The following is a 25,080-nucleotide window of genomic DNA, read 5'->3' as shown; positions in this document are numbered from 1 at the left end:
ATGGACCACTAGGGACTTACTCTAGAGGTGTTCTAGAAAAATCTTGCCACCACACCCTGCCCTCTGCCTGCAGTTAGGACCGTCTCCCTGGGATAAACCATCAGCAGCTGTGCAGTACCAGGAGCTGACCATTGTCAGCTTTGAAATGGGCAACCTCTGTGAAAGTATGGTTCGGCTCCAAAAGGGGTCGCGACCCACAGGTTGAGAACCGCTGCTCTAAGACACTATAGCCTCAGTCAGTGCTCTCCAACTCGAATGCCCACTGCAAACACGCCCTGGGATTCCTGTTGAAAGGCAGATCCTGATGAGCAGGCCTGGAGCCTGGGGGTCTGTGCTCCCTGTGGGCTGCCCTGCCTCTCCATTAGCTGCCGGAACCACCCCTGTGCCCCAGAAGCTACCTGGGATCAATTCTCCCCAGCTCCTTCTGATCCCACCCCCAGCAGCAAACGCCCCTGGGAAGTGTCCCCCCACCCACATGTGCCTCCCTGCCGACGGGTTCCACTTTCCCAATAGCCTGCACTCACTGTGTGTCTCTGGGTCACCTCTCGGTGACGCTCCCAACATTTCACACGTTTTCATAAATGTATCACTCACAGACCACCCCACACTGGAAACAAAATGTCTATGTACTCTGGATACTATCACGATACTAGCTTTAACGCCTGCTCTAGAACCGAAACAGAAAAAAAATAAAATAAAGATGAGAAACATTTTAATAGCCATATTTTCAAATCATATTCACAACTGATTTATAGTCCAACACCTAACTCACTGCCTTCAAGTCAATGCCGACTCATAGCAACTGTCTAGGGCAGGGTGGAACTGCTCCCCTGTGAGTTTCTGAGACTGGAAGTGTTCACAGGAGTAGAAAGCCTATCTTTCCCTGGAGGAGCCACTGGTGGTTTCGAACTGCTGACCTTGCGGGTAACAGCCCAATGTGTAACCACTACGCCACCAGTCATACCTCAAATGCACTTGAAGTGGATGACTTGTCCACAGAGATGGAAATGAATCCACCTTACAGGAAGGTCTTCTGGTGACGCTAAATGTCTGTGCCCCTCTTAGGTCAGTTCTGAATAGGCAGGCATGGACTCTTGGCTTTCCCCCTCTCGCACTGCGGCTCACGAAGCTCTTACAAGCAGTGAGCTTTGTAATGTGGTCAACGTGGCTGTTTCCTAATGTGTGTGAGCGAGAGAGGTTTTATATTTATGTGACAGGTAGACTTAATCTACGATCACTTTACCCACATTTTTTAAAAGCGAGGCCTATATTTCATGTGGTTAATTCAGTACAAATTACATAAAATAATTCACAAATCCACCTCCCGGGCTTCCCAAACTGCAATAAGTCATAAGAATTAAACAATCAAAAGTGTTTTCTCAACCTCACCCCGCCCTTCGCCTCCCACCGGTTCCGAACGGGGCAAGTACCTCGCTGATACATGCACTACGCCACAGCACCCCGTCACCCGAGTGTTAAATACTGCGGACGCTTATTTCTCTGTCTACTTCTTCGGTAGAAATACAGATACACAGAAGTCTTGGTTCCCTTTTAAGATGCGGTTGATCAGCGCCAGTCTGGTAGCCATGAGAGTAGACCAGGGGTCCTCAAACTTTTTAAACAGAGGACCAGTTCACTGTCCCTCAGACCGTTGGAGGGCCAGACTATAGTTAAAAAAAAAAACTATGAACAAATTCCTAAGCACATTGCACATATCTTATTTTGAAGTGAAAAAACAAAAGGGGCAAAACACCCGGCGGGCGGGATAAATGTCCTCGGCGGGCCGTAGTTTGAGGACCCCTGGTCTGGAAGAAAGACGAGGCTTTCTAACTCCTGTAAAGATGTACAACTGTTTTTAATGTGACTGAATGACGGCAGCACATGAACCAAACACCAATAAAACTATATTAAAAATAAAGGGGGTGAAAAAAAAGATTTACAGTCTCAGAAACCTCCAGAAGCCTAGAATCAAGGTGCTGGCTGCCTCACCCCCGCTGAAGGCACTCAGGGGAATCTGACCCGTGCGTCCCCTGCCGCTCGTAGCTCCAGACGGTCCTTGGCTGTGGCAGCACAGTCCCACACTCTGCCTCCATCTCCACCCAGCTTTCTTCACTCTGTCCCCTCCTTTTCTACCTTCTAAGGACAGCCCTGGTGGTGCAGTGCTTAGCAGGTGGGCTGTGAGTCACCTGGTTGGCCCTTCGAAACCCCCAGCAGCTCTGAGGGAGAAAGACTGGGCTTTCCACTCCCATAAATTCTTGTTTCAGAAACCCACCGGGGTTGCTATGAAGCCAGCACTGGCTCGATGGCAGTGAGTTTGGGGTTTTGTTTTGGATGAACATCTGGTGCTGGATTTAGGCTCTGCCCTGAACCCAGGGCGACCTCATGTCAAGATCCTTGATTACATCTGCACAGACCTTTTGGGCCGCCCTCATAAAGAGCAACCTCCGCAGGTTGTGTTGACGATGGCTAAGACATCTCTTTTGGGGAGACCACTATTCAATCCACTACAGACCCAACACCACAACGTAGCCTGCACTCAGTGGGTGATTTGACCCCTAGGGGACATGTGACCATGCTGGGAAATACTATGGGTTGCCACAGAGATTAGGGGGGCTGCTACTTATCCTAGAATGACAGGAAGGCTCATAAACTATTATCTGTCCCAAAATATCAACTGTGTCAATTGAGGAAACGCAGAGCCTGGTCCTGATGGATGCACCATTAACGGGGAACAATGCTCGATACAGACAGATCATAATGTGATTCTGGCTCCTGTGCTTAGCAATTGTGGGGTGCTGGGAAAGTCACTACCCTGAGAGATTTATTTTCTTCATCTTGGCTTTCAGAAGTAAAAAAGTAAAGTAAAAGCAAGCATTCTGGCCAGCCAATAAGTCGTTGTCGTAGTGACATTTTATGTCAACTCGACAAATAAGTATAGGGGTGGAGTCTAGCCTTGACAATCAGGTCCCAGCCTGATGATGTGGGAGTGGCCTTCTCATGAGGATTCTGGGAACTTCCTCCCTTTCTCCCTGGAGGTGGGCCACACTCTCTCTGCCTTCCTGTTCCCATGCACAAGCCATGAAGAGACTTTCACAGCCCTGCGAGAGCCACTCTCTCTGGTTTCACCTTTCTCTTGAAGAGCCACACGTGGAGAGCTGGAGGAGCCATGCAGAGACCCCACAGTAGCGTTGAGATGCTTCCACCGGCATTGGATTCACAAGACTTTCCACCTCCCTCTCTGTGATCTTCCTGCATTCGGCATCACTGAATGTGCTGTGTGAGTCAGGAGAGGAATGTATGGACTAGTTTTGGACCTATGGGCTAATACCGGACTTACAGACTTGACCTGAAACCAGCCTGGGGATCAGACAGGCCTCTGGTTCCGCAGTCTAGCCATCGGGTCTGGCAATGTTGCCTAGGCAGAGGATGCTGGCGATTTTGAGGCCCTTCTAAGAGCTGCAGAGCCTGTGAGCTGAAAGATGGTATGTTTCTGAGCCAAGAGTCTCAAGATGCAGCATAAGTTCTATTCCCATCACACCCTCTCACTGCGCCACGCTACACTTTAGTGCTAAGGAGTTATTAATAACTCTTTCGGCCTCATTTTCCTCGGATGCAAAATGGGAGGTGGGAGATAAGTAAAGATAATGGTTTCTTTCAGCGCCAAAACAGTGTAAGTCTAAAACCCCCGTGAACGCATAATATTTTCAACAAATATTAACAACGAAAACAGCCATCGTGAGGACACAGTGAGACTTAATTATCACACTTACTGTATACAGGGATGAAGAAAAGTACTCGCAGGCCCTCAGAAACAGGTGTTGGATGAATACAAGTTACTAATTTGGTTTTCAAGTCTTTCGTAGCCATTTTAAGTCCCAACTCATGAATGGATGAATAGAACGCAAATGAAATGATGTACTTTACTAAAACCATATTTACAGCATTTACCTCTGGGTAAAATGGTTTCCGTATTTCAGCCATTTAAAAAATTACAGGAAACAGCTCAATAAATTACAGAGGTAATCATTATATCAAAATCTCAAGCACATTTAAGTCACTGATCATGTCCTTATATGGACTTGGGGGTTCTTTCTCACCTGTTCCTGCATTCACAGACAAGAACGTACCGTTCCATGAAACGCGGCACCCATCAAAGCCGGCGCTCATTACGTCTTGTTCAGCTTGATAAACACCCACCCTCATCCATCTCAGTTACCACTAATTGACAAATGTGAGAAAAGACAAAAAAAAACCCATGACTTTGCCAAAAAGATCTGATAGAAGACGGCCTGAACTCCTAAATTTAATAAAAGGTAAGTATATAAACCCAAATATGTAGAATTACTTGCAACTGGGTTACTTACTCTCGATGTATGTGCACGTGCAATGCCATTCACTAAGTCTTCCCAGACTGCCCATTCTTAATGAAAGACTGTGGGTGCTTGTCGGGGGTGAGGGTGGGGGCGATTGGTGGGGGGGAGTTGCCTTTTTAAAATGTATTTTACTGAAAACAAATAGACATTTCACAGTCCTGTATTTGCATGCGTTTTCAGATCAGTAAGACATTTCAAAGAGATTCCATGCTTGTGTTTCGGTGACTTGAGGACCTGCGTGCAGTTCTCTGTCACTCGGAAATACTCCTGGGGAACGAGTGGGACCCACTGGTATGCTAATTCGCTCCCTCAGCGGGGACAGGTTTTGTGTGTCTGTGTGAGAGCGAGACACAGGCAATGGAGGGCAGCTATAAAAACAGAAACAGGAAGGAAAAAAGCAAGTGTTCTCCCAGACCCACTGCTCAGCTCTCTTGCTCTCCCCACTGGGGCTGGAGGGGCAGAGGAGTAAGCAGCCCAGCAAGCCATGCAGGAGTGTGGATCTGGAGTGTGGAAAATCATCTTTTCCCAAGCGAGAGTGGCTTTGCGCCGGAGAATTAGATTGGAAAGTGCAAACACAAGAATTAATAGTGAATCCCAACACGTCAACACACCTGGGAAGAGTGTCACTCCAGAGTGCGAGGGGGAACGGGGAAGAATAAATTACGGTCCTCTCGGGTCACGCTGGACAGCTCCGCGGGGGTGACAGTGGCAGCCCGGGAGAGCTAATCAGGTTCTCCAAACACCTTGAGAAAGCTCGAGACACCTAATGAAGGATGATCCCACCAAGCGGGGGAGGCCTTTCCAAGACATGAATCTGAAATCACCACCTTCACACGGACCAACACCTTCCTCCACCCTCCTCTGGTTTACGGAGAAGGCATGTTGGCTCCATCTTCGATCGCAGCTCACAGTCGAAGCCAGCCGCCGGCTTCTCAGTCACACTAGCAGGCGTCCATCGCAGCTGGGTCCAGCAGCACTTTTCTTCCCTGTGTGGGGTTCCATCAGCATGCCCCGGGGCCGAGCCCAGCCCTGCATTTGCTAGGACACACAGCAGTCGGACGCCGCCACCCCCTGCATGCCTCATTTCATTATAAAAGGCTCTTTCTAGAAGCCCTATAATTCTCCCAGGAGTCAGAGTAATTGGTAAAAATTAAACCTGAAGAGATACGAGACCACTTAAAGGGGACACCTTTCAACTATCATTTTGAAAAGAATTTCCTTCTCCGGGCCAACATAATTTTGTACTCTCTCCATTCTGCCCTTTCCAAATGCCAAAGAAAATGTCTGGGTTCTCTCACGTGCTATAAAAAAGGCCAAGCGCATGCATCTCTGCACCACTTAAGGCCCACGGAGACTGGTTTTCTTTGAAGCCCATCCTTTGGATTTTTTTTTTAAGAAGGGTGAGAAAAAAAAGACTGATGTGCTTGTGGCAGATCACTCACTCCTAGGTTGGCAATGGAAAAGAAGGCAAACTCCTCTGAAAGGGTCCGAAGGGGTGTCGGCTATTCCTTGGGGCCCATGCTGTGTGACTACAGGACAAGGACAGGCGTTTGGAGCTGGTCAACATGCAAACAAAAGACGAACCGGCTCCTGAGAGGTGCATGGCCCCGTGGCGAATGGCCACAGCAAGATGCCGGCCACAGAAACGAGCCAGCACCGGGATGACAGGGGAGAAATCTCGGGGCCGTTGGGGTGGGGAGGCATATAAACAAGAGCACAAGGGAGCCTGGGAAGTCCCGTGATTGCTGAGTGATTGCTGAGTGTAAGAGGAGAGGAGGCTGCTCCCAGGCTCCGTGATTAGCTCCCCCAAAGTAAGCACTACGCAGGACTCTCAGAGGTGACCAGGGAGCCACCAAGGTGCGGAGCAGGACGGCACAAGCATTTCAACTCTTTCAGAAGCGAGAAATTCTCACATAAAATCCACATTTCCGGCTCCTCTTAGAGGACAGGTATGGGGTAGGAGTGACCACTATGGAAACCACAAGGCGACAACTCAGCAAGGACACTGGCTCTCCAAGCCCCAGTCTCCATCACTGCACGGCTCCTGCAGCCATCTGGGTGGGCAAGCCCTATCTTAGACTAAGGCACAATGCTGCAGGATTTCAGATTCCAGCTTCCGAAAGGGGAGCAAGGGACAAGGGCTGAGCACTCTTTGAGGTTTGCTTTCCTGGAAGCAGAACGGCAGAAAGCCCCCCAAAACTGCCTCTCTCTTCGTGACTTGACCCCGGAGCTGACTCCTTTGAGCAATCTGTGTTTCCCATAATTGCCCGGGAATACAGCTTGCTGACACGGTCTGAGAGGACGACTTTTCTCAGACTCCAAGCATAGGGTGACTGTGGAACGGAGCACCTCACCTGCCTTGCTCTCGGGAACCCACGGCACCTCCTCTAAGAGCCACAAGAGGAACCGCTGCAAAAACAACCTTGGGGGGCTCTGTGCTCAAGGGCTCACCATGGCTTCACACACAGCCTCTCTCCACGTCCGCTCCAGCTCTGACCGCTCTCCCACGGACACTTCCCAAGGATGACCAGCAAATGCCGCAGACCCAATATGGCCTAACATTTCCTGCTGATCCTGGGGTGGTCCACCCACACCCCCTTCTATCTCCTCACTGGGTTCTCTGGGTCCGCCCTCAGCTTCTCCATATTTCCCCAGTGGTTTGTTCCTGCAAGCCTTATGCTGCTTCTCCTGGAGCTGCTGCCCTGGGGCACGCCTTCACACTCCAGACGCAGACTCACAGCCAGCCGGTGGTTCTGACTCACAGTTACCCTAGAGGTCTGGGTAGAACTGCCCCTGCAGGTTTCTGAGGCTGTTAACTTTTTATGGGAGCAGGTGGTGGTTTTGGACGGCTGACCTTGTGGTTAGTAGCCCAACATGTAGATACTATGCCACCAGGGCTCCTTAGAGCTGGGGGTGCATTCAAGTGGTGCAATGAATGGCAAGTGATTCATGGGAGTTGAGTCTGAATACCAGTCCGCCACACTCAAAGTGGGCGGGCTCAGAGGTCCCATTTCTGCTCCACGGCTCTTTGCTGAATGGGCAAAGACAGAGAAACGGACCCCCTGCTGTGTTCCTCCCCTCCCTGTCCTGTTTCCCAGATCACTGACTGAGTGCTTCTGGGAACCCTTGCTTCATAGTCACTTCGATGTGAATTCTCAGAATCATCTTAAGGGAGAGCCCGACCCATGATATGTCTCCTCTAGTCTCACCCTTTCCTGCCCTCCTTCACCCAATTGGTCCTCCTAGTCCCACAGGATAAAAACTCATTTGTATATTGATTTCCCCCTTCCTTCATGCTTCCCCTTCCCAGTTAAAAACATTAAGTACACGATTTCTTCCTTTCTGGCCCATCTAAGCCCCAACCTCTCCTTTATCTTCTCGCTACACCCAACTTGTGTTGCCCATCATCCCCCACCATAGCGAACAAGGTGTGCTTTCAAAAACCCAACCCTCCTCCTGGTAGCTGCTCTGGTTTAAAACCAAAGGCAGTGGTTCTCCACTGACTTCAGGGGGGGGATTCAAACTTCTTAGCCAGAGCATCAGGGCCTCCTGAGACAGGCACACACACTCCTCCCAGCTTTTCTCGCTCCTTCTGTAGAACCATGTGCTCCGTCACTCCACCTTTCAACCAGATCTGCTTCACCAGACTCCAGGGCCGTCTGTCTCGTCCTAACGCCACACATGCTCCCCCAACCTTGTTCAAAGCCCCCATGATTCCTGATCCCAAGCAAATGGAGAACCATGAAGCCCCATGTTCTAAAGCATCCCAAATCAATACATTCCAGGTGGGAAGTGCAAACCAAGAATCACATGTTTAGCCGGGCATCGATGCCATTTGTATTTATAGTTTATACCTCTGGTTCTTGCCAAGTGACCGCATGTCTGTCAGTTTGTCCTACTGTGGTGGCCTGCGTGTGGCTGTGAAGCTGGAAACTATGTCACTGGTATTTCAGATGCCAGCAGGGTCACGCGAGGTGAACCGACTTGAGCAGAGTTTCCCGACTAAGAACAGACTAAGAAGAAGGAATAGGCTGTCCATTTCAGAGGAAGTGGCCTCTGAAAACCTTGTGGACAGCACAAAAATCCTGTCAGATCCTGAAAACCTCACGAGCAGCAGACGCTGTCAGAGACAGTGCCAAGAGACGAGCCGCTCAGGCTGGAAGGCACTTAAAATAGGACTGAGGAAGAGCTGCCTTCTCAAAAGAGAGTTGATAATGGCAGGTAAGGAGTAAAGCCTTGGACACCTTCGTCTGCTGGTGGGGTATGGCTCAAAATCGGAATGGCTACACACATCTGTTAAAAATGGAAACTTAACATATATGAAGCATGAACTCGGGATCATTGGAAGTGGTCAAAAATGAAACGGAACACATAAAGATCAGTATCCTAGTGTTAGTGGGCTGACATGGGTTGATTGGTATGGTTTATTACGTGGAGAATAACAGATTCAAGGGGAATGCTGTTGCATTTATCATCAAAAAGGAACATTTCAAGATCTGTCTTGAAGTACCATCTTGTCTGTGATAGGAGAAGATCTGTCTCTGTACAAGGAAATGCCATCAATACAACTATTATTCAACTTCATGCACCAGCCACTAAAGCTAGTGATAAGGAAACTGAATGGATCAAACACCCAATCAATATGCATTGTTAATTATTGACCATTAGAATGCAAGAGTTGGAAATAAAGAGGAAGAAATAATATTTGGAAATATAATTTTGGTGATAGAATGGAGCTGGAGATCACATGATATAATTTTGCAAGACCAATGAATTCATCACCGCAAATACCGTTTTTCAACAACACAAAAGGCAATTAGACACGGAAATAAAATTGACCACAGCTGTGTGAAGAGATGACAGAGAAGCTCGGTATCAGCAGCTGAAATGAGGCCGTGGCTGGTTGTGGAACAGATCGATCAACTGCTGCTATGGAAGTTCATGTCAGATTCTCTAAGAAAAATACTGAATGACTTAGGAAGCATCAAGAGAAGATGGGAAGAATATAGAGTCACGTGCCCAAAAGAACCAATCTACACGCAACCATTTCAAGAGGCAGCACGTGATCACGAACCCGTGGTACTAAAGTCCAAGCTGCATGGAAAAGCATTAGCCCAAAACAAGGCTCCAGAGCTGATGAAACACTGGAAGCACTCAGTCCCCTATGCTAGGAAACTTGGAAGACAGCTACCTGGCCAACTGACTGAAAGAGATTCATATTTGTACCCATTCCAAAGAAAGGTGACCCAATAGAATGCTCACATTACAGAACGGTATCATTGATATCACAAGCAAGTAAAATTTTGCTGAAGAACTTCCAACAAAAGAATGCTGCCAGAGGTTCAGGCAGGATTCAGAACGGAACATGGAACAAAGGATATCATTGCTGATGTCAGATGGATCTTGGCTGAAAGAAGAGAACACCAGAAAGACGTTTGTGTTTCATTGACTATGAAAGACATTCGGCTGCGTGGGCTGTAACTAACTATGGATAGCCCTGAGAAGAATGGGGGTTCCTGAGAACTTAATTATGCTCACGTGGAAAATGTACGTGGATCAAGAGGCAGTTGTGCAAACAGAACACAGGAATACTGCATGGTTTAAAATCAAGACACGTGTGCATCAGGGTTGTACACTCTCACCAAGCATGCTGAGCAAGTAATTGGAGAAGCTGGACTCTATGGAGAACGTGGGATCAGGACTGGAGGAAGGCAAGTTAATAACCTACTAAACGCAGATAAAAAATCCTTGCTTGGTGAAAATGAGGACTTGAAGCACTCGCTAATGGAGATCACGGATTACAGCCTTCATGGCTTACAACTCTATGTAAAGAAAACCAGAATCCTCACCAGTGAACCAATATGCAACGTCATGATAAACAGAGAAGAGGCTGACGCTGTCAAGAATTTCATCTTGATTGGATCCACAATCAGTGCTCATGGAAGCAACAGTTAAGCGATTAAAGGATGCAATGCATTGCGTTGCAAGACCTCTTCAAGATGTTGATGAGCAAGGATGTTAATTTGAGAACTAAGGTGTGCCTGACTCAAGCCATGGTATTTTCAATAAACATTGACTAAGGACGGCTGAAGAAGGATCAATGCATTTGAATTATAGTGCTGGCAACGCATACCGCAAGTACTGGGTACTGCCAAAAGAACAAACAAGTCCATGTTGGAAGAAGGACAGCCAGAATGCCCCTCAGGGGAAAGGATGGTGAGGCTGTGTCTCATGTACTTTGGACATGTTATCAGGAGAGTCCAGTCCTGGAGAAGGACATCATGCTTGGTAAAGCAAAGAGGCACCAAAAAAGAGGAAGGCCCTGGACAAGAAGGGTGGACACTGGTGGTCACAATGGGCTCAAACATAAGAACAATTGTGAGTGTGGTGCAGGGCCAGGTAGTGTTTTGTTCTGTTGTCCATCGGGTCACTGTGAATCACAACAGGCTTGACAACACTAAACAACAAAACCTTTCGGCCTTAACCAAAAGGTCCGTGGTTCAAGCTCACCCATGGCTTCATGGAAGAAAGGCTGGTGTGGTGTTTCTCTAAAGAGGGCAGTCAAGAAAACCCTACTGGGCTGTTCTACTCTGTCCTATAGGGTTGTCACGGATCTGGGTCAACTCGGCATTCATGGGTTTGGTTCTGGTTTAGTAGGTAAGTTTCTTGAGATGGGGAAGCTCCTCAGAGTCATTTCTGCACCGCGACGTTACATCTCACATGCGCGGCTTAGAGAAGATCCCACCAAAAGAAGAGGAGCATGCGCCATCCACAGTGGTACCAGTGATGCTACTTGATGGGCAGCTATGGAATCTCCTGCTCCCTCTGCCCCAGTTGACACAGTGTCTCCTCCACGTGCAAGCACCCTCGGTGTGAATCCATGAGCAGCGACTCCCTTCCCACACAGACTTACTTCCCCACGGGGTTCACTGTGTGAACTGAGGCGGAGGGAGCAGGGGATTCTGCCCTCTTTGCTCACATGCATCCTGTCTGCCCAAGAAACAGAATAGCCGTGACTAGCATTTCATTCCACGAACAATCTGATCGACAGCCTTGCATTCCCAGGGCAATTAAAGAGATGTTCAAGGGCAGTTTTCATTATCCAGTGAAGCCTGTGGCAGCTGCAACTTGTCAGAACTGCCTTGCTTTTCCAGGTCTCCCAAGTTGTCCACCTTTGACAGGGCGCAATCCCATCACTTCTCTATTGCTAGTTTTAGTGGAACACGGCTGAGTTTTTCTTCTAATAAGTTGTTGCTTTCGACAGGTACCAGCTTTCGCAGGTTTTGCTATAAGTATCTTCCACCTTCCACAGGGTTTTAGACAATGTCTACGGAGTTCACAGCTATCCGCATCCCTTGTGTCTCGTAAGCTACCACCCTAGGGGTCCAGTACCCAAATGGCTTCAATTCCCTTAGTGATGAAAACACTCCCACTGACACCTTGAACCAGTCCCACGTGTGAACACTAGCTAAACAAGTGCAAAATGGAACAGGACAATGCATCTTTGAACTCACATTTACAACTGTAACACAACTTAGAATTAACACCCCCCCCCATGGAACATCAGAGCTGACATTTTAATAACAGACTTCTCTTAAGCCATCCATCGTTGAGATCTTTGGAAACTCATTCTAAGGAGAAATGACTTGGGTGTGTGTGTGTGGGGGGGGGGAGCCTAACTACACCTACACCTAGAATTCAAAGTAATGTTCAAATGCAACATACTGTCTGCTAAAAATCACTAAATGTTCCCAAGAAAAATTGAGAGAAGGAAGTACACATTCTTCCTATTTAATATTTCCACCCCAGCTATTCATTCTTAAGGGATTTTCAAAGTAACTGGCTTTGACTAAATTCAATCCACTTAGAATCAAGAGCAATTTTAAGTTAGATTTGTGGTTCAGCCTGACATCTTATAATGAAATGGTCATTATCAGGATTTTCGAGAGAGAAGATCAGCAATTTTTTAATAGTGCTAAAGGAAATTTGTCAAAATGGTGGAGACCTCTGAGTAATGTGACTGCACTGAGCTTTTGCAATGATTCATTTATAAATAATTTAGGTAAACTGTCAAAGATGCTCATAAATTATCCGTATTCTGCGTCACACACACACACACACACACACACACACACACACACACACACACACACACAGTGTTGCTAGAACAGAAATACCACAGCGGATGGCTTTAACAAACAGGAATTCATTGTCTCACAGTTTACGAGGCTACAGCTCTGAATTCAGGGCTCTGGATGAAGGCTGGCTCTGGACAGGGAGGCCCTTGTCTCCTTCCTACCTCTATGGGCCATGTGTCTTGGCACCAATCTTCCCTTGGGGCTAGGATCCTCTTGGTGCAGGGACCCTGGGTCCAAAGGACATGCTCTGCGCCCAGCTCTTCTTCTTTGGTGTAATAGGTCCCTCTACTCTTGAACAAATACGATAAAAAGTGATACAGGGTGCACTCCCTCTTCCATCAGACCAAGGCTGTGACTTAGGGTATGGAACCCCACCCTAATCCCCTGACAACTGATTGGCTGATCATATCAGGGAATGATCACATCATTAGATAACTGCCAAACCACTGAAAATCACCGCCCAAGCAAGTTAACATATATTTGAGGGACAGGGGAGGGCTGCAGTCCAATCCATGACACTCCACAAGGAAATGTTTCATGCTAAGACTTAAATAAAACCTCCCTTCTCGTGCACAGTGCCGCTTAATAGCTACGCCAAAGCACCCGGGTCCACATTAAAAGCTCCTTCCACTTTCCTCTAGCTCTTAAATGCATCTCCCCACCCCCCGCCCCCTATCATGATACCAATTCTATCTTACAAATCCAGTTAGACCAGAGGATGTGCACTGGTACAGATAGGAACTGGAAACACAGGGAATCCAGAACAGATGATCCCTTCAGGACTAGTGGTGAGAGTGGCGATACCAGGAGGGTGGAGGGAAGGTGGGGTAGAAAGGGGAACCAATTACAAGGATCTACATCCCTGGGGGATGGACAACAGAAAAGTGGGTGAAGGGAGACATCGGACAGTATAAGACATGACAAATAATAATTTTAAAATGATCAAAGGCTCGTGAGGGAAGGGGATGGGGAGGGAGGGGGGAAATGAGGAGCTGATACCAAGGGCTCAAGTAGAAAGCAAATGTTTTCAGAATGCTGATGGCAACAAATGTACAAATGTGCTTGACACAATGGATGTATGTACGTATTGTGATAAGAATTGTAAGAGTCCCATTAAAATTACTTTTCAAAAAAGCTCCGTCCACTTAGGAAATATTTCCTGGGCCTTCTTTCTAGAAGGAGGTGACATCTCCTTTTTGCCCAGACTCCAGTGACCTCACTTTCTCAGTTATACGGTAGGTACCTTGAAAACAGACTTCAGGTCCCATTAAGCCTCACACCGACATCCCCTTCGACACTCTCAGCAGAGCTCCCTGGACAATCCTTTACATATAGCACAAGCTCAACATCTGTGGTCAATGAACGAATGCATGAATGGACAAGGCTTGTTTGCTCCTTTTATTTATTTTTCCTGGTCTTGCCGCAGACCCCAACAGCCAATTACTAGCCAAAACCTTTCTATTTACAGTTCCCACACATTAAGGTTGATACCCAAGTTTCAATAATCATCCCTCAGTGACTCTTGCTAATAAACTTACTTCGGGCTGATAGTAAGCTAGCAAATTTATCTAATCCTGCATCTCTTCCAGTATGCTGCACTCAGAAAATATTAAGCAGGCACTTATTTCCCTTCTTAAAGTTAAATCACTTCATCAGGCTGCATCTATAGCTGTCAGAACATTGGCAGGCTTTGTGAAAAGTATCATTTTAACTGTCCTTATTAAACATTTATCACAGAAGGTCCCCTTTGTTTTGTTTTTAGTACCTAAGCTCCCTACTGATACAGAACATGTTCTACAGTGTCCTTTGTTTTGGTTTCAATAGTGTGAAGTCTTTTCCTCATGGTGGAAAAACATATAGTTATTATATTAGCTAAGTGAGACTATACATGTGTGTTTAAATTGCGTCTTATAATAACTTTGGTTCCCAACTCCTACTCATCCTGATACGTTAGGGGATCAAAAGTGAGAAAAATTCCTTTGGTCGTTTAAAAAAAATTCTACATGGTAAAAATGATCAAGCATTTGCTGCTTTCTTACTTTTTTTTTTTTAAGGGAAGTTCCAATGTCCCAGCTCAAAGGCTATCCAAGGAATTTCTTTCTTTAGATCTGCTTATCAAGGAGCTGGAATGTTCATTAAAGTCACCCAGGCAGCTTTGCACTCTGGTGAACTCAAACCTGGGGAGACAGGCCTCTCCCCTATCTTGAAAATCTTCCAAGGCAATGAGTTCATAGTCTTTTACCAGGGCCTCGTCTTTGTAGCTTGATTCATCTTCTTCTATAGGGTAAGATTAAGTGGGCACACCCTCTCCCTGCCCTCGGGGTAAGTCAAGAGCCTCCACTGAGCACCCCAGCCCAGTCCCAGAAGCAGGGGCCCCCATTCCTAAAGAGGCACTTCCTTGCCTACCTCACCCCATCAGATGGATATGCAGTCAGAACAGGCCCTGGAAATCACCTAGTCCCAGCCCTTCATTGTAGCAATGAGACATGGGGACCCAGAAAAAATCCACTTGTGTGCTCCCCAAACTGCAACACTCACTAGGAGGAAGTGCATCCCACAGGACACAGTTCTCCAGCGAGGAGACCTGAACCCCCCCTGGTGCAGTGCAATCTCTCCTTCTGGGTCTCAAAACTCTCCCCGGGAGTCCACTGGCAATTCCCAATGTGCTGTGGCATTTCAGGTACTCAGTCCCTTAGCGTTAGTTACATCTTCAACAGCCCTGCTACTCTAAGTGTGGGCCACCATCAGTGTCAATGTCACCTGGGAACGAGTTAGAAATGCAGAGCCTCAGGCCCCACTCCAACTGCTGAGCACGAGTTGGTCGGCTAACACAGGGTCCACAAGATTCGTAAACACACTGACGTTTGAGAATCGATGTTCCATGCTGGCAAAGAGAGAGACAATGTCACATTGAGAGTCAAGTCCATGGATAATGCGTTGACTTCGTGCCAACCCTGAGATTAACATCAGCTCCTACTGTGGAATTACACCTCGGCGTAATTCCGTGACCAGACCTCTGAACACCACTGCCAATAGAAGAATCCAAGGATGAGGCACTCTGGAATCTAGTGCGGTCCTTCTGGAACCTTGAAGGCCCACGGTAAGTCAGTGTTCCTTAGCTTCCTTTGCGAAACTTTGGTTGCTTTGAAGACGACCGAGTGCTAGCATGGAAGCCAAGTGGAATCACGAGATGTCAACCTCAGCTAACACCAAAGATGCTCAGGTCTGCTCCCCGCCCCTACAAAGGTCATCCATCAGAATCAAGTGCAGGCTTCGGAACGCAGGCTCGGGAGTCCGCTGGCCTCGGAGCACGTCAGAGCCGCTGCCTTCTGTGCCACCCGGACAAACCGTGGTGCCTCGGTTTCCTCGCCTTTTCAATGGGAGTCTCCACGGGAGGTAGTTCACGGGTGAATGATGAGGATAGAGTGATACTTACGAAGCTTGCCACAAAGGAAGAGCTCGAAAAATGTGAGCTATCACCATTCTGTACAAGGTGCCAGTGTAAAAGACAAGCTCTAGGACCCTTAGCACCATTTCCTCGGTGTCTGATGCAGAGACTGGTCTTCAGCAAACAACATAAACAAACAAGATGCAGGCAGACCCCCTCCCCCCAAGAAAAAAAACAATACAAAAAATCAATACGCATCTGAAGGCAGCCAAGCAAGAAGAGGGGCACTGAGCCAGGAGCCTGGCAATCCGGGGTCTTCATAAAGCCGTCCACTGGGTTTCACTTCACATTCTAATGCATGTTGATGTGGACCATGGACTACAGGTCCCCAAGCTGGGTCAGCCCGGAAGAAATAAAGAACTCTTTTCTGCCAGAAAGGGAAGCCCAGCCCAGTCACGTCACACCACTTCACGCCTCATGGCTGTCCCTCCCAAGCATACTGGCCACACGCGATGGCCACCTATAGAGCCACGTGGGAAAGGGGAGGGCCACGGTCAACGCTCCGAACTCGCTCACCTCCCCGCTCCTTCAAACCTAGCCCATGTGCGGTCATTCCTCCCGCAAGGGTTGATCAACAGACCCATCTGATTTTCCTTCATTTCGATTTTTAGGAAAGTGGCGTAAACATATTGTTTCTTCACTCCCCCTCCATTAAGAAGACATTTAAGATTAATATTGATCCTTTTGGGAGACCAACCCCCACCTCGCTTCTCCTAATGTTTTCTACCCCCAGTGGCCGCCATGATCCATTCTGACTCACAGGGGCACCGCCGGCCTCGCAGGAGAACTGGACTCCCCAGGGTTTGCGATGGCTGGTCATCAGCAGTGATCTCCTGGCTTTCCTTCTGGGGTGCTCCGGGGTGGCCTCCAAACGCGCTAAAGGAGAGGGCTAGCCATTTGCAGAGCCTGGGCAGTCCCTGTTCCTAACGTGGCCCCCAAAACATGCAAGAGCAAAAGCTCTCACAGCGGGCAGGCCAGTGTGAAAGACAAAACAGCAGCCCAGGAGGCAAAAGAAAGACCCAACCAATCTTAGCACTTGACGCAGATTTTTCCCCTCACAGGTGATCAATAGATGTATGGCGGGTTCAAAAATTGTACAGTCTTTCTAGAACCTTGGGGAAGACAGTAAGTTAGTATATATACAAACAAAACAAAAATCAAGATATCAAAACCAAGCCCACTGCTACTGAGTTGCTATCTATAGAAAGATATATAGATATGTATAGACATCCCACAGTAGAACTGTGTGCTATCTGGTAGGCGTTGCTGGGCTTCTTTCGGCAAGGTCAGCAGTTCGAACCCAACCAGCCATTGCTCTGGAGAATGGGGGAAGCCACCAAGGCCCTTCTACCCTGTCCTGCGGAGTTGACGCGAGGTTGCTATGAGGTGGAACTGACTCACTCAATAGCATGGGTCTTTCGGTGAGTTTGGCCTCTTGATAGAAGCCGGCTTCCTTATCTTTCTCCTGAGGAGAGTCTGGGTGTGTGTGTGTGGGGGGGGGGGGTGGTATTGAACAGCCAATCTTGCACTTCACCGCTTCGCCATCCGTGTCCCTGAAGTTTGTACAGGGCGTTTACAGAAATGAAGGCGCTTTTCAGATGAACAGCCCTCGACTTTGACCAGCTCCGTCATCTGGAGACATTTTTCTGGCTGCCTTTAATCAATATGGTGAAAGGAGGGTAAGGGTGTAAAACGGGATGGCCCGGTCAGGCTTGGCGGTTGGTTTTCCCTGAGAAAGAAGGGCGGTGGAGTTCTGCTCTGGCTGTCTAGCATGGTCTCCTTACCTACCAGAGGGCAGAGGGCATGGGAACCGAGTGCAGTCTCGAGGGGCCCAGCTCAACACCCTCTAGTCGCAGCGCCATGCTACCGTCCCCCACACAGATGTCCTCCTTACCTTTCAGTTCTTTTGACCAGGATGGCCCTGAAGATGTGCTCCAGGGGCGTCTTCGCCGGCTCCCGGGTGGGCTGCACGAAGGGGTGCAGGGCTGCCAGCGAGAAGCCCTGCTGGTAGAGGTCCCGGAGCTGGGCGGGCAGGTCTCGCAGGGAAGCCAGCCTCACGGCCGAGGCGGCCTTCGGGAGCTCCGCTGGGGGGAGAGAGCAGAGGCTCAGCAGAGCCAGGGGGCCGCCCTCGCCCACCCAAGCACGCCCTCTCTCTGGGCCTGAGGCGGGCAGCCCCAGTTGCCCCCCACCCTTGCTACTGTCCTTACAAGTGACCTGCCTGTTTCGTCACACTTCCCACGGCGTTGCTCGCCGGATGCTCAGGTCTCCTCTTCTCAGAGACCGTAAGGAATAAAAAGCCATGCGGTGGACGGAAGGATGGGAGGCAGCGACACAGAAAAGGAGTAGAGAAACCGAGAAGGCTACATGGAAATATAACATTGCGGGTGGCGGAACAACAGCACCAACAGGGACAAACGACAAGCTGAAACAAGATTCCAGGACCCTAAAGAAACGGGTAATCTCCCCATACTGCGAAAGAAAGTATTGCAAACAATGGAAAATGGGCGCAGCATGGGCAAGTGCCAGTGAAATGAAAGCTTATTATTCACTATCTGAAAAGACATTCCAACGAACTCACCATTAGAACTGTGTCTATCAAGCCAATACATAAATATTTTCACCTAACACATTCTTTTAAAATTTGAATGTTAAGTGTACTTATTTTTTTTGAGGCTAGAAAAGTGAAACAAAACAAAAGTCTACACAGGGAAGCTTCCACCTCAGCCCTACTGTGATAGTTGTGTAATTTCAGCTCAGCTTGAGATATACGGCAACAAATGTACAGATGTGCTCGACACAATGGATGGATGGATGGAATGTGATAAGAGTTGTAGGAGCCCCCAATAAAATGATTTTTTTAAGTGTAGGGGTGTCAATCAGGTCACAGTCTGATGGGGCGTCCTTGTGGGTGTGGCCCTCTCATAAGGAGGGCCCTGGGACCCTCCCTCTCTCTCTGACTTTACCTCCCTGCTGGCGACCCTCACTGCTGCCAGAGCCACTGCCATTGGATCCACAGGCCTGTGCACCCACCGGCCTGCGACCTTCCTGTATCCTGCATCATTGCGTGAGGCTGCATGATCTGAAGAGGGACTCGTGGAACAACATCGGATATAGGGACTTGAGTTGGACTGGGCTGGGATGTTTTCCTGATATATAACTACTTCTTGATATAAAGCTCTTTCTTACACATACATGAGTGTCCCTGGATTAGTTTCTCTGGCCTCACACACCTACCCTTTGACTCCCTGGTTACTTTGACTAAAGGACATCCACAGTATTTCAGTGTTTCACACACAACAACAGTCCCCAACTCCACACACAAGCAAACAGGTCTGTATGAGCCACACACTCCCCCCTTATACAGATGGTGGAATGTGAAGTCACACCTGGGCTTTGATCAATTCGCTGTGTACTTTTCTTAGAGTAATCGCCTCCTTCTTTTCTTACAGGTGTAAGTGGCCTACTCGTGTTCTGCTGGGCATGCTGTAATGAAAACACAGCTCCTACATGATTTCACATGTGCATGCACACGGGATAGCTGAAAAATCAAGTTCTTGGTGTGGAGGGGCTGGCGTTAACACACATGTGTCAGTGTGCAGGTAATGCCAGACTGCAGTCTCCTCTCCTTGGTGATGGACAAGGATGTCCCTCTCAACTCTGCTCCAGCAAACAGGTATCCCACCAAAAGTTTTTGCTCGGCTAATATACACACACGCACACACACACACACACACACACACCTTCATATATATGGAAAGTTATAATTTGCACTAGTCTCATTAGATAGTTTGTTTTTTTTTCTTTAAAAAATCATATTATTGGGGGCTGGTACAGTTCTTATCACAATCCATACTTCAGTTGAATCAGGCATGTTTGTACACATGTTGCCCTCATTCTTGTCTAGACATTTACTTTCTATTGAGCCCTTGGTATCAGCTCCTTCCATGCGCCCCCCCCACCCTCATAACCCCGATAGACAGTACATTGTTATTATTTCCATCTCTCACACCAACCGCTGTCTCCCTTCCCCGATGTTGTCTGTCGGAGAGGGGTGTATGGTTATGTGTCGATCATTGCGATTGGTTCCCCCTTTCTCCCTTCCTCTCCCCCTACCCTTCTGGTATCACTAGTCCCGCTCCTGTTCCTGGAGTCTGTGTGTCATTTTTCTCGTTGGACATTTCGTGTTTAAGTACTTTCTTTAGGTTCTTTTGTTAAAAAATCGTTTTGTTGGGGGCTCATACAACTCTCATCACAACCCGTACCCGGTAGGTCCGCTTCTGGGAACCGTTCAGAAACCTTGGCTACGATTCCCTTGGGTCGCCACCCCTTTATGGAGTTTCTGTCTCAGGAAGGTGACGCTCTGACTTGTGACCCCCCGACTCTGCTAGGGTGGCTTTGGCATGAAATACTTTCTGTGTGAAATGGAATTTTCCAGTCTTTTCTTCTACAGACTTTAGTTTTGTGGCATAGCAGAAGGGCATGAGATTATAAAACAATTCTCATGCCATTTCTTGTAACGCATATTTCATTTTTTGCATATAAACTCTTGATCCACTTGGAATTTATCTGGTACAAAGCCTGCACTGTGAATCCAGCATGCTGCCCCAGATGTATTCCCTTTTCATTGATTTGAGATGCACTTCTGCCTCTGTCTTATTCCGGAATGTGTCTACCTCTATGCCTGTGATCCACTAATCTATCTAACTGTGTAACAGTACTCTTTATGTTCTAACTAGTCTAGTGTCATATTACATTTTAATATCTTCCCATTCCCCTGTTTATTTGCTGGATCTTCTTCTATATTGTTGTTAGTTTTTCCATATGGTTTTGTAAACCAGCTTATCGAGGTCTGCCTGCCACTGCCCCCCACCCCACAAAAAAAAAAACCCTGTAGACATTTTTATTGGAATAAGTTCATGCTATAGTTTGAGGGAAATGGAAATATTCATGGTGTTGTGAGTTTCTTCCTGAAGACACAGGATGATTCTTTTTATTTAAGACTTTGTTTGGGTCCCTCGGGAGCATCCGGAAGTTTTATCAAGCTTAATCCTAGTTATTTTATATTTTATTGCTACTATAATAATATTAAAAACTAAACTCACTGCCATCAGGTTAAGGCTGACTCATAGCACCCTATAGGGCAGGGTGGAACTGCCCCTGTGTGTTTCTGAGTCCACAGCTCTTTATGAGAGTAGATAACCTCATCTTTCTCCCTCAGAGTGGCGCTGGTTTCAAACTGCTGACCTTGTGGCTCGCAGCCCAGTGTATGACACGTTATGCCAACAGGGCTCCTTCCCAGAATCCTTCTGTGAGGCCGTCAGTGAGTGAAAAAGCTGGGGGAAGAAGCGTGCCCTCCTGGCTGATGGGCATGACCGACCTCTGCTGGAGGGCAAGGTAGTGTTTCCCTTGTACCCTGAAAGTACACATTCCGTTTGTCCGGAACCCCGGTGCTGGATACTAATCCCCTGTCCAGACTCAGGAATGCTTTTCAAGATAATTGAACAAAACTGGTCATTGCAGAGTTATTTGCAATATCAAAAATCTTGACCCGAAAAAAAATCCTTTGGGCGGAGATTGAACACTGGGAGCCCCAGTGATGAAATCCTACAACCCTTAAGAAGATGCAAGTAAATCTGTTGTGCATGATCCTGAATGTCTAAAATACACACAGCACTGCCTCGTGGCCACCCTAATGGAGAGTGGGACTGCTTCACAGGGCTGCCGTCCTTGCGGGAGCCGACTGCTGCCTCCTTGTCTTGCAGAGCAGCTGGGGAGTTCTGAGTGCTGATTTCATGGTTAACAGCTGAGCTTGTGGCCAGGGGCTCCTTTAAGACACATTACGAAGTTAAAAATCCAGGTCCCTCACAGTGTTGACTGTATGATCTCCCTTGTGAGAAAAGTGAGTGTGTGTGTGTGTGTGTGTGTGTGTGTGTGTGTGAGCAATGACAACATTGGAACTGGAGTAAGGGGTCCAGGGTAAAGCCTTGTGTGCTTTATTTTATACGTTCACAACAATGATCATCCACAGGGCCACTTAGTAGTGGGTTTGTGGCATCTTTTTATTTCATTCTTTCGATCTAAATACAAGATGATGTTCGTGAACATTTTAATGCCTCCAAAATAATGTGCTTTAAAAAATAAATGTAAAAATAAAATGTAGGGGCACTTAAGAATTTCACGTAACATCAATTCTCGTTTCCATCTATCACGCGAGAACTTACAGGAAAAACTAATCTATAGCAATGACTCGCTGGAAAGCAAGCATCCGGCATCCTGGAGGAGACCTCCATTAATAATAGTGACAAATAAATGCAAGGCTGGTCAGGAAAGCAGAGGGCCCTTCTGGATCTGAGGCTGGCTGCAAATTCTAAAGGGGAGCCTGCTGATTGACTAAGCGCCTCTATGTGTTTCATGTGCACACCTCTCCACCCCCAAACTGTAGAGTAGGAGGTCCTCGGAGTGAAGCCCAGTGATCCAGGATCAACAGCGTCGCTGAGATCGTGTTAAGTGACACAGAATGCTGGCCCCACCCCAGACTGGCTGAATCAGTACCTGGGACAGGGTCCAGAGATCCAGGTTTCCACAGCCCACTGGGCGGTTCCGATGTGGAGAACCACTGCTCTAGACGGTCTGCTCCTTGGGCCTTTTCCCACCCACTCTCCTTTCCAGAGGTAAGGAGACTGCAGACCTAGGTGTTTGTGCCCTCCTGTTACCTCTGCCCCAATCTCGGGACCTCGCTGCACCGAGCCAGACCCAGTCCAGACAGACCCATCTTGCAAGGCCTGCTCAGGCTTTCCCCAGCCTGTACTGAGGGTGGCCGCTGCCACCTGTGAGCACCCTCTGGCCCCCTCAACCCCACCACCTCCTAAAGCCAGAGCTGAAAAGTCTCACTCACAGCTGATAGCTCAGTGCACTGTGGTAGAAAACGAATGGGTGCAAACGATCCATGAACATATCAAAATGTTATTAGTGTCTTGATTGAAATGTTGCCTTGTCTGCCTCCCCAGACACCAGGCCTCCCGCACACAGGCTGTGCAAGGGAACCTGGCAGATCTCCGTGTCCGGGGTTACAAAGCCACTGACCCCAAAGGGTGTAAGCTCATGTCGTACCCACTGGCTGCTGCTGGTGTGTGTGTGTGTGTGTGTGTGTGTGTGTGTGTGTGTGTGTGTAAAGCTGATTGGATTTTTTTTACATTTTATTGTTGATTGGGTGAAGGTTTACAGCATAGATGATCGGCTGAACACTCCACAGTCCGTACACATGTTGCTTCAATGCATCCACTGCCATCCCCTCAATCGACCATCGCTCATCCAGCTCCCCCTCTGTGTTTCCTGTCCTACTCCTCCGGCTCTCCTAACCCCTTGTAGCCTTGTCCTTAGGTAAGAACTGCCTTTTGAAGTCTCAAGTGGCTGGATCTTCCAATAGGGGCGGGGGTAGAGTTCAATTAGAGACGTGGAGGGTGATTGAGGGCTACCGTCTTGGGGATTCTGCCAGCCTCTATGTGACCAGGTGGACCGGTCTCCTGCATGACCCTGGGCTTTGTCCCACACGGAATGCATTTTGCGTGGGAGTACCCACGTTTCTGAAGGGTATTTTCCACCGGGCAGAGCGAAGCTAGCCCAGCTGTGTCTGTAGCAGAGAAACGCCCCTTCTTGGTGATAGCGGCGCGACCAGAACACCTGTGAGTCTTCATTTTTCAGACCTCCAGCTCAGCCAGGCTCCAGAGCCTCTCCCGTGTCGAGGCTTGCAGGAGTCTCAAACTGCTATTATTTTCACAAAGTAAACCTCCGCTAAGATTTTGATAGCTTACATAAATGCAAGAGACACGAGTTTCCTTTTTAGAATCAACACTACAAAAATAAATAAATACAAGCAGTCAATGTGTTTAGAAGACTCAGGAATCTAACATGAGCTACTTCGAGCCTCGCCATCAAGCCTAGCCATGTGCGCACTCTGTTTCCTTGAACAAGCGGAGAAAACAGCACCCGTCGGCATGTCATGACAGAGTCGTCATGAGAATAAAGAGGAGCCACTGTGTCACAATGGTTCGTTGCTGGCTGCCACACCTCGGGCTGCCAAGCACAAGGTCAGCAGTTCAAAACCATTGACCCTTCCAAGGGAAAAAGATGAGACTCTCTACTCCCATAAAAAGTACAGTCTCACGACCCCAGTTCTACCTTACAAACCCGGTTAGACTGGAGCATGTACACTGGTACAGATAAGAACTTGGAACACAGGGAATCCAGGGTAGATAAAGCCCTCAGTAACAGTAATGGGAGTAGCGATCCCATTAGGGTAGGGGGAAGGTGGGGGGAGAAAGGGGAACCTATTTCAATGACGGGTATACTGAACCCCACCTACCCACCAGGGTGACAAACCACAGAAACATGGGTGGAGGGAGACAGTGGACAGTGTAAAATATGAAATAATGTAAAATATGAAAATAATTTATCATATTTCATGGGTTCATGAGGGTGGGAGAGGGAGGGAAAAAAGCTGATTCCAAGGGCTCAAGTAGAAAGAAAATGTTTTGAAAAAGATGATGGCAACCAATGTACAACTGTGCTCAATACAATGGATGTATGGATTGTGACAGGAGCTGTATGAGCCCCCAAGAAAACGATTTGTTCTTTTAGAAAGAGAGTTGATATCTCAGAAACCCACAGGGGCAGTTCTACTCTGTCTTATATTGTCACTACTGGTCAGGGTGGACTGAATAGCAGTGAGTGAGAGAGTGAGAGATCAAAGGCTGGTAGTTAAAACACAGCAGCAGCTCTGGGGCCGAAAGGCCTTTTGGGAAGATGAGGCAATGCAACCCTATGGAGCAGCTCTACTGGGTAACAGGCAGGGTCACTGAGTTGGAACCAGCCTGCCGGTGCACAACAACAACACGGGTGTAAGTGACACAGCTCAGCACACTCACAGCCAACAGCCATGGCAGCGGTAGGTGGCAAGTTGGCAGGGAATAGTGATGCCATTCTGGTCCCAGGGTCCAACAAATGATCCCTGTTCCCATCCCCATCCCTTCACCCCCAGGCAGAAAACAAGAACCCTACATCAGTGCACTAAAAATATTAGTCAATCACCTGCTTTAGAGTTACATGCTTCCTAAATAAAAGA

At 48.0% G+C, this 25,080-nt stretch overlaps 1 protein-coding gene across 1 annotated transcript in view; it reads right to left on the bottom strand.

The window, feature by feature from the left end:
* RFTN1 (raftlin, lipid raft linker 1) overlaps positions 1-25,080 on the bottom strand; it is a 234,853-nt gene that overhangs the window by 122,890 nt on the left and 86,883 nt on the right. Inside the window, exon 3 of the mRNA XM_075547176.1 lies at positions 17,854-18,043. Coding sequence (XP_075403291.1) covers positions 17,854-18,043 — 190 coding nt within the window. The remainder of the gene's footprint in view (positions 1-17,853; positions 18,044-25,080) is intronic.

Source organism: Tenrec ecaudatus, chromosome 4 (genome assembly GCF_050624435.1).
Source record: "Tenrec ecaudatus isolate mTenEca1 chromosome 4, mTenEca1.hap1, whole genome shotgun sequence".
Lineage (NCBI taxonomy): Eukaryota > Metazoa > Chordata > Mammalia > Afrosoricida > Tenrecidae > Tenrec > Tenrec ecaudatus.
Note: the sequence above shows the minus strand (reverse complement) of the source record. Positions and strands in the feature narration are given on the sequence as shown.